The sequence below is a fragment of the Priapulus caudatus genome, unplaced genomic scaffold (assembly GCF_000485595.1).
Source record: "Priapulus caudatus unplaced genomic scaffold, Priapulus_caudatus-5.0.1 Scaffold1037, whole genome shotgun sequence".
NCBI lineage: Eukaryota > Metazoa > Priapulida > Priapulimorpha > Priapulimorphida > Priapulidae > Priapulus > Priapulus caudatus.
Genome location: NW_014578098.1, coordinates 8,169 through 18,237, shown reverse-complemented (window position 1 = coordinate 18,237; position 10,069 = coordinate 8,169). Strand labels below are relative to the sequence as shown.

Sequence of the window (10,069 nt, the reverse complement as noted above, 5' to 3'; positions counted from 1 at the left end):
CATCAGGTCAGCAGACAGTGGAATATAATCAAATAATCAAAAACAAATACAATGCGTTATCGATAATCAAAAATGAATGATTCACACAATTTGCGCGTTGGCATGAATACGGACAATCTATTGGCTGTATAAACTTTATTGATGTTACGCTAGTTATACCTAAGCACGCTACATAATACATGCAACATGTTACATGTCAAATTACTGCAAAGAGGTTTTACTCCTAGATTTTTATAAGTGTAATTTCAGAAAAAAATTACATTTTGCAGACTCGGCAAAACAGATAGCTCTCGATCGCTATGCTACAGAATGTTGGCACGACTAAGCATCTTGTGACTGCATGGTGGTTATAGTAGGCCTATTATAAATTAAAAATAGGTCTTAAAAGTATTTTTATTCGTTTAATAAAAGCTGGACATACAACCACAGATGTGATATATAATAGGATATCTATATCGCCTTCTATTGGCTGATTTTTAATTTTGTTAGTGTTTCGTCAGCCAGGAAATCTGGGAACTCCGTGACTATTACAATGTCCTTAGGCCTATAGTCTCTTAGTTATTAGTTCTTAATCCTTGTCTATTAGTATCCTTAACTACCTTGCAACGTGGCATAGCTTATCGCGTCAATTCTCTGTACGCGCATTGCATCGTCTAAAGAAAATTATTTTCTGGACACTAATTGTACGTTCATTGTCCGAAAAGTGAACTGAATTGACAGATACATGTAGATCTCAGCATTTTCTGCATTAAAACGTTTTGGCACCATGTTAAACCAGTTGTCTGGTTCTTATTTTAATGTTATGGCATGTATACATATTACAGACCACCAATTAAAAAAAAATATCTGCTATTGTTTTGGGGGAAATAAAAAATAAAAAAGTCACCTGCCTGCCTCATTACTTTTTGAAAAAAAAAATGCTCTGAGAAACGAACAATTTATTTTGTTTGGCCTTAGTGGACAATTTTTAAACAGTGCCAGTGAGTGACTATATCAAGTGACACAGCTATTAATTATCAATACTATATGATGTTATAGCTAAAATAGAGCCAAAATTACACGCGCAACACCGGGAGTGAATAAAACAATGTCTTATCTATGGAGTGACAGGAGCTGTTTAGCTGGTGTGTACCGTGAGACGAGCGGGAAGCAATCCAATGAGAATTGGAGAAAGAGAGAGAGAGAGAGAGAGAGAGATGATTGAGAGAGAGGAGGAGAGAGAGACAGAGGGGCGAGAGAGAGCATTTTTAATTATTTTTGCTTATAGCGGCATATATTTTATTATCTATGTACAGCCGCGTGGCAGCTTCCAAAGTCACCTTCACCTCCTCCACCGCGCCATAAATCCGCCACTAATATAAATTAGTCCACTTATAGTTCAGCCGAGGTCAAGGGTGCTGATGACGTCAATTGTTGTTGTCACGTGATCGCCCCGGCGGTGTCATGGCGGGTAGAGAACTAGGTGCAGATTTGGCCGGTGCCGAAAATGACCGGCCGAATTCTGCCAGTCCGCAGCTGTCCCGGGCAGCCGTCCAAGAAATAACTGAAACCGAGAAGGGCGGCGTCCCACTGAACACTCCATGGACATTGTATCTGGACAAGTGAGTGAATACTTGTCACTAAATTAATCGTGTTTTCAATCTAGAGAACGAAAACGTAAAACAGCTGATCATTGATCAGGATCAGGAATGTCTGGCATCTTGGACACAGAAACTTGGGCCGTTTCAATAATAAAATGATGGTTAATAAATACAACTTGTCAGTACTAGACCTACCAGTACTAGTACCAGTACCAGTAATAGTCTTAATGTTTGATTTGACCTAACAACTTCACTTCAATACCGTCTAATGGCAATACACCGCTGCAACACATAGGCCCTAGCGCGCACGCCATTGCATTGTGCATGCACAAATACACACAGTAGGTTAGAGTGTTTTGAGAGTCTCTAACCTACTGTGTATTTGTGCATGCACAATGGCGTACGCGCTATGTGTTGCAGCGGTGTATTGGACGGTATTGAAGTGAAGTTGTTACGTCAAATCAAACATTAAGACTATTACTGGTACTGGTACTGGTAGGTCTAGTACTGACAAGTTGTATTTATTAACCATCATTTCATTATTGAAACGGCCCAAGTTCCTGTGATCTTGGACTTCAGCCAGCGGTCGGCGTAGCGATCTTCCGTTGTGAAAGTACCCTTCAACCTATAAGTTAGCGACGTGTAGTTCAAAACGCAGTACGTACATATATTATCAGCATTTAGCATTTTTACGTAGCGGCCATTACTAGCAAACACAATGCATGACAATGTAGGCTATCATGTACACTCTGAGGGTCAACGTTGTTCACTCTTATATCACACTTATAATATATGTATACACATCATACATGCTCAAAGAACATTCACTAAAACTTAAGCAGAGACTGGTTACCTCGCTTTCCTTGAGCCAAACATTTTTACAATAATATGGGGAACAGTTAGCATGCTATAATGCAGATTGCACTAACTAAGCAGCTGTTGAGCAACCGATCGTAATGCACTTGCTACATATTTCGCCACAGATCCATACGCGGGGCAACTGCAGCGGAATTTGAAGCAAATCTCAGGAATATCTACACCGTTACCACTGTACAGGTAATTTAGTTTATTGTAATTTTGCAATTTTACACGCTGTCGCATGGTTCTCCTCCCAAGAAATTATAGAAGACATGTCATTTATGGACAGATGGGGAGGGCCACAGAGGTGGGGGGTGTACCAACTGGAGGTAGTTACGTGTGTCATAAGTGTCGCCAATACATAGGTAAAATATATTAATTTGAAGACTTATACGTCAAGCTGTACAAACAGAGCCTGACTGTGTTGGGATTGTTAAAAGTAAACACAGCTAGAAATTCAGGTATGTCAGAATTTATGGGATATCACAGATTGTATAGCTTCAACTTTAAAAGCATGTCGAACCCAACATGCGTTTAATGCTTGGGGGGGGGGGACATGGCTGTCAGCTATCTGTAGTTACTAAGTATAATCATGCATCTATACCTACATAGGTATATGACATGTTTAGGTACGTATATGTGTCTAGATTATGTTCATGGTATAATATATAACTACATCTAACAATAACATTTATATGCTTGCAATATAATATATAGAACATGATGATATGTTGTGTTTTTACAACTTACTATAGCCTATAGGATGTGTTACTGCTTCGCATGTTAGTATCACTGAGTCAGATCAATAGGACCTGTAATAGACCGTGGCAGTATTGATCTCGTAAACGACTATGGTTTGTCATTGGTTTGATGCTCACAGAGTTTCTGGAGTGTATACAACAACATCCCAGGCATTAGTGACCTCAGTCCCAAGTACAGTTATCACCTCATGCGAAACAGCAGGCGGCCTATCTGGTGAGACATATTCTACTTTCTACAGGAAGTATTACCGGATTCTGTATGTAAAAACCTATGTTCCTACAGAATATTAATTAAAGTTACCACTGCTTAATTGAATGTCACAGTTATATAACCACAGGGTGCGAAATTAACGCGAGTCTGGAGTCAAATACTCCCTGATATACTGTTGGACTCCCTGATTTGGCATATGCAGGAGTCTGTGTGACTCCCTGAAAATTCTGCTATACTAACTAGTTCGTTCCAGAGCACGGCCTCATGGAAATACCGTATTGCACCGCAAATGTCCTTTTTGTTAATATCTTTAGTTTTGAACTTCAGACTGCAGACTTCCTCTTTTTGAGGGTAGGGAGTCCGTTGGACTCGCTTGTTCAAAAGTTAATTTCTACCCCTGTAACCATTATTGTTAGTTGTATTCTGGTTGGCTTCGATAAACATCATTCAGGAATGTGAAACACTGGGTAACAATGCAGCAAAATATTGTCATTTATCTTCCTTTCTCATGAGATACAACTTTCTAAAATGTAATATTTTACGTATGTATTTATTTTTGTTTGTGTTTGAAGGGAAGACGATTGTAATCGACATGGAGGAACATGGAGGTTGAAATGCTTAAAGAAAGACACTGTAAGCTGCTGCTGATGATAATCATGCCATACGTATTGAACATACATATCATATTTGTGTAGATTGCTACACACATATAGTATGGATTACATGTCTGTCATTGGTTGCTGAATGTTGCAGGCTCACGTTTGGAAGGAACTTCTGCTGGCATGCATCGGGGAGCAGTGGTCGGATAGCGTACGGGAAGGTGAGTTACGCTAGCGCCCCCTACCACGTGTGCCACACAAATTCCGAGGTTAATTAATTGTTTAACTTATTAGATACACCCGTGTAGCATCTCTGCAGAGCTGACTATTACTAGTCTGACATCACCTTGCAAGGTTTTGCCCAGAAAATATGGTTTGGGTTAAGGAACAAACCGAGGGGTGTTCATTGATTAATTGAGAATAAATTTGAAGTTAAATTATACAGATTTATGTTGTGACCGCCTGGGGAAATCAGATAAGACGTGTAGTGTTTGATATTGCAAATGCTGAAATAGGGGTTCCGTAGACAGGGCCCATGAATACTTGATAATAGCGGCATATGTATTATAATATATATACTATAGTCTGACAAATTGAAAATCATAAACGTCGGATACTGTAAATTATCTATTGTGAATAAAAATCCACTAATCTTGAACCTACCACACACTGAAAGTTTTAATGAAAGTTTTGTATTGGTGCTGGCATTACATAAAGAGTAAATATACGAATGCGCCATTTTAGCATGATCAAAACAAGTTAAATCCTTCCCGTGCCTATCTCCGTTTCAGTAACCCTGAGGCCCCGCAGCTGTTTTCACAGTAAATGCTACAGTATGGGGTTAGTCCACTGGTAATGATCAAAACAAGTCTGCACATAATGTCGCAGTCAACCAATAATATGCTAGCTTGCATAGCGGATCACGGCTACACCGATGTATGCGTGCGCACACTAATTTATGTCCTGCCCATACACCCACACAAGCTCTGCGCTTATCACGCAACTAGTGCATTAAACAAGTGACTATCATGTTTGACCCAGTGACGTTTTTGTTGAATTAATGTGAAATAAATTTTTGGGTATGGAATTTTACTCTTTTACCCTCCTGGCAAAAACCCTTTCTTGTATCACCTCTAATATTTTTACTTCGAGTGCTGATTGGTGACAGTCTACGGTCACATTGTTAACCCCGATGTCGTCACGTTGGCAGGTGACGATATTGTCGGGCTGTCTGTAAGTATCAAGGATCGTGATGACATCGTGCAGATATGGAATAATCGGTCGGACCTGGCCGAGGGATCACAGGCAACAAGCAAGGTGAAGGAACTACTTCCTACAGTCAACTTCCAGGCTGAGTTCTACAAGCGTAAGTCTTCAACGTACTGAATGTATATCAATGTTTGCGTACCTGTAGGCTAGAGATGCACATGTGATGTAGCCACTGGCCACTTCTGATGTCTATTGGTAATGCATCGCAGTCACACTTTAGATATAAGCAATGGTTACTGCTAACACTTAAGTGTGAATTTTTATGCACCAGAGACCTGTAGGTGAGAAAGGTTCTGCTGATGTAGCTACTGCCAGCTTTGATGTCCGTTTGCGATGCATTGCAGTCATCAATTGGGTGTATGGCATGGTTACTGTTAGTGACATCTAGCAGTGACCAAATATATTATCCTAATCCAAGTTTTGTAGTGATGTCTCATGGCACATGGCATTGAGATTGAATGCTTATTTAACAAGCATGTGTTATGTTATGTTTTCTGCCATATTTACACATTTTAATTGTATTTTGGGCCCGTCCAGCTTTTGTTGGAAAAGTCCCCCTAGCTAGTTGTCAGCCAACTGGGTTACTTTCATTGACATCTGCTCTGTGGGTGTCGTATGCTGACAGTGTTGAATCGTGCTGTGAACACCGTCGCTGTCTCTCTTTCAGCGCATCAAACGCATCATGCCTACGAAGGTCATAGGTCAGTAGAAAGTCATCAAGGTCAACAAGCTCCAAGACAGTTCAGCCCTGCTAACTAAGTCTCGTCCGGAGCAGACGCGTTGCCACGGTGATGACGATGCTTCAGCACTCCGCGGTCATCATCGAACGAGAGAGAGAACAGGTTTTCTTTGCAATTTGTTTTACCAATGTAGTCGCTCATAGAATAGCTGTTTAGAGGATGAAGAGCGTGCAGCAGGATGTGGGTGGAGATTCCGTTGTTCTGGGCAATGGCAGCAGTTGTTGCTGAGTATGAATTCAGCTGTGTCATGGTAACGGAAGATGTTGCAATCACTGTGATCCTTGTTATATGTTCACCGCTATGCATCGTCCAATCTAATTCAAGCGTGAAAGAAATACTTAATGGAGCGTGTACTTACTGGTTTGGAGTCAACTGCACACACCAGGGGGCAGCCCACTCGCTAGACGTGCCTCGTTCAACTTGTGGCTAGGTTCGCGGTACTGTGCTTGGCAAACCTTTGGTTTGTTCAGGTTTCAAAGAATGCATCATAATCATGGAGTTGGTGTGAAGTTTAAATTAAAAGAGTCGCCAAGATGTTTTAATTATGGGATATTGCTACATGTGAGTTGCCAAGGTTATTATGCTGATATAAACTGCTGGTGTATAGTGCTCGATGGGAAACCAAGTCGTCATGGGCTCTATTATTATTTGCAGTGTGTGTCAAACTAGTGTAACCTATCACATGATTTTATCTTAAGCACCTGATACTAGCCAAGAGTACACAGCGAAATAGGGTTGTAGTGTTTACCATGTTGTTATAACTGAGCTTGGGCCACCAGAGATTCTATGTATGTGTCAGGAGGCAGTGCGCATGTGAGCTACCAGTTGCTGGTACGTGGTACACTGATAAGTGATAAGCCCTTCCTGTATACACTGCAATGTCACGTAGGAACGATGTAATGTCTGCTGAAATCTATGCTGTGTCTATCGCTTGCTAGATGTGTGCTGAGAAGAAGTGCTTGGTAAATAAATTTACAGCAGGCAACACAACATGTCAGAGCTCACCTGCTAATTATATTATGTTCAAATATATTTTGACACTGATGAAATCCCTACCTACGTGTGCCTTGTTGCTCAGGTGAGCACAAACTTGGCACATTACCTGTAGATGTAGGCAGGTGTTATTGTGACTAGGGGGATGTTGTGAAGAGACCAATGCACGTACCCACGAAGGGCATGCAAGACGGCAAGGTTTCCAATGTGATATCGACAGAGTCTTGAGTTTTTACTGAGAGCTACGGCAAGCAGACAGGTTGTTACACAGATCGATAACTTCTTCCCAGCTGTGCCCAGGGCCGTACGCAGCGGGGGGCGGCAGGGGCAGTTGCCCCCCCCCCCTAGAGATTTTCAGAGTATGCATTTTAATGGGACAAATAGGGCAATAGAGGGCGTGGGGAGTACCTTTGCCCCCCCTACAGAAAATTTCTTGCGTATTTGCCCCCCTACAGAAAATTTCCTGCGTACGGCCTTGGCTGTGCCTGTCATGCAAAGTACTGCCAGATGCAATGACACTAGAGCACATTTCTCATTGATTTGTAGTTTTCTCGGCTTCCTGTTCTCAGAGTTTATGAACTTTGTGTGAGGTTTGTGCCTGCATCTGCCGTGTGATAGTGTTTGGCATCAGAGGTTGGATTCTTCACTAAGTTATGGTTACTTTAGAAAGAGAACGCATTGATGAAAGAGAAAATCCGTTATAGATGAAGAGAGGGGAAGGCGCACATGAACAGAGAGGGGAGGGGTGAGGAGAGAGACAAACAGAGAGGGGGAGAGAGCGAGAGAGAGAGGGGTGAGGAATGCAGAAAGAGGCAAAGGAAGGGAAGGGGGAGCCGTGAGGGAGAGAGAGAATGTTAAATAGAGAGGAACAGACAGGGAAAGGGGGAGAAAGAGAGAAGGGTAAGGAGAGAGAGGGCTATATCCTTGATGATAACCGACCGATATGAGTTATCACAGGAATTACTATAAATCAGATTACATGTTCCTCTGAAGGATGTGAAAATATTTCCTGTGTGATATGACCTATCCCGTAAAAATGTTCTACGAACCCACCCACATCTGAAATGTTAGGAATAGTCACTGTGAGTCTGTGAGCAGGGAATATTTTGAGAGAGTGACTACTCGGATTCTTCTACTATAGTTCTAAGGCAACCATTTGGATAGCAGCCATTTTGCAGAGTTGTCAAGGTACGAATATTTCTTGTGGACGACCGCTCGCGTGATTTTTTTTCCTAGGTCAATCAAGAACGCAGGGCTGTAGTGAGCGCTGCTATTGGTTGAGCTTGTTTCGTCGCTCAATGACATCACAGTGTCGTCATATACATAGCACATCCAAAATTATTACTTACAATATGACTCAATAGCCTAGCGAGTATATCGCGAGCGTCAAGTATGAAAGGTCGGTGGATCGAATCCCATCTGTTTTCTAATTATTTTCCTGTTTTCTGTATTTTTCTATCTTTCTCCGTTTAACATTTTTTTTCCAATTAGCGCAAATATTTACATGATTTATTTACAACATTTTAATAACAACAATTAATTTTTACAACAATTTTTTAAATATTTTTTTAAATATGGTTTTGGTTAGGGTTAGGGTCACAATGTAGTGAATGCACCATAAAACAGGAGTTTGAGGCACGTGAATTGTATCAACCAATGGCTCGCTAGTGCTCGCTAGTGCTCGCTAGAGCCCTATGTTCTTGATTGACCTAGGAAAAAAAATCACGCCGACCGCTCTGAGAGCTTGCTCCTTGATGATGAATAGATACCGTAATGCATTTCTCTAAGTAACATAGGTTTTATTTTTCATTTTTATCTGCACTTTTTAAATCCAGATTTTTTACATATGCAGAGCTGCACTGCATGAGATCGTGATGTGCTTATCAGCATTTTACTCATATTCGACAGAGGTTCTTATATTCGAGCGTTTTTACTTGATCGCAACCAGGAAACAGTAGCTGTGTGAGTGATGACGTCACGTGCTAGCTACCGCTATGGCAATGGTCACAGATTTGTAGCTTGGAGACCGAGTAGTCTCTACGTGAACAAGAATCGTCAAGATTTTGCGAGATTGAATAAATGTTAAGCATTGTTGTAAAAAAAAGCATGCCCTGTTATTGTAACTTTCATTTCTGTACGTGTTTCCATCACTGATTGTAAGCACAGTACACAGATGATAGCGTTCCCTCATCCTTCTGACGGTGAGAGGCACAAGGAAGACTGGGAGATGGCGATGCCAGAATCTCTCTGAACAAATACAGCTGTACGCATTCGATCATTGAGGTTACCACAAGCTATTGTTTATTTTCTCAAGTTTAACAGTCCGCTAGTTGGTTGACTAGACTAGATAGAATATATTGTCTGTGGGTGGATGGGCCAATATTATCTGCACTGGATAAATAGGAAAACGTTCACGTATATCATTATATAACTGCTCATATCTTTATAAATATTATGGAAGGCTGTGATACCTAAATAATACCGCGTCATGTAGCTTTGTATGGTGACTATCTATAATGGCTAGTTGCATGTTACATAGAGTATATATGCTGCGTATGCTAAACATAGATCCAATAAAATTGTAGAAAAGGGACATTGAAAATCTTAACGAGGTAACCTTCGTAGAAAAGCTGCAGTAACGATCACTGGTTGACATTCAGCCGTTCGAAAAATACGTTTACTAAATTAGCAATTACAGATGTTTAAATGGTACTTTCAATCTTGATTTTATCAAAAAGTACAAAGTCAGGGGTTCAGATTCATTTAAAAATAGATCACAATCACGGCATCGACGTGCAAATGTTTGGCACATAATATGATTCACAGTTCAGCACTGGTCACAGCATTAAAGTTACACATGTCCTGGGCAATTACATGCAAGATATACGAAGCAGCCGACAAACAATCATGTAAAATGATGAGATGGTCTGTGTAAAACATCTGGCATTCGTCGCAAGATATTAATTATTGTTAATTAAATACTTAATTACTTGATTATTATAATAATTGCATGGTTTCAATTTTCATGTATCATACATATATCATTAGACCGAATTTG

The 10,069-nt window shown here is 40.7% G+C and overlaps 1 protein-coding gene across 1 annotated transcript; it reads left to right on the top strand.

Moving 5' to 3' along the window:
- Positions 1 to 1,437: 1,437 nt before the first annotated feature.
- Positions 1,438 to 7,010, top strand: LOC106815080 (eukaryotic translation initiation factor 4E type 3-like). Its single transcript, XM_014819505.1, has 7 exons — positions 1,438 to 1,601; positions 2,564 to 2,636; positions 3,319 to 3,413; positions 3,983 to 4,043; positions 4,164 to 4,230; positions 5,220 to 5,375; positions 5,946 to 7,010. The coding sequence occupies exons 1-7, from the start codon at positions 1,444 to 1,446 to the stop codon at positions 6,035 to 6,037; spliced, it is 702 nt and encodes a 233-aa protein (XP_014674991.1). The 5' UTR covers positions 1,438 to 1,443; the 3' UTR covers positions 6,038 to 7,010.
- Positions 7,011 to 10,069: the final 3,059 nt, after the last annotated feature.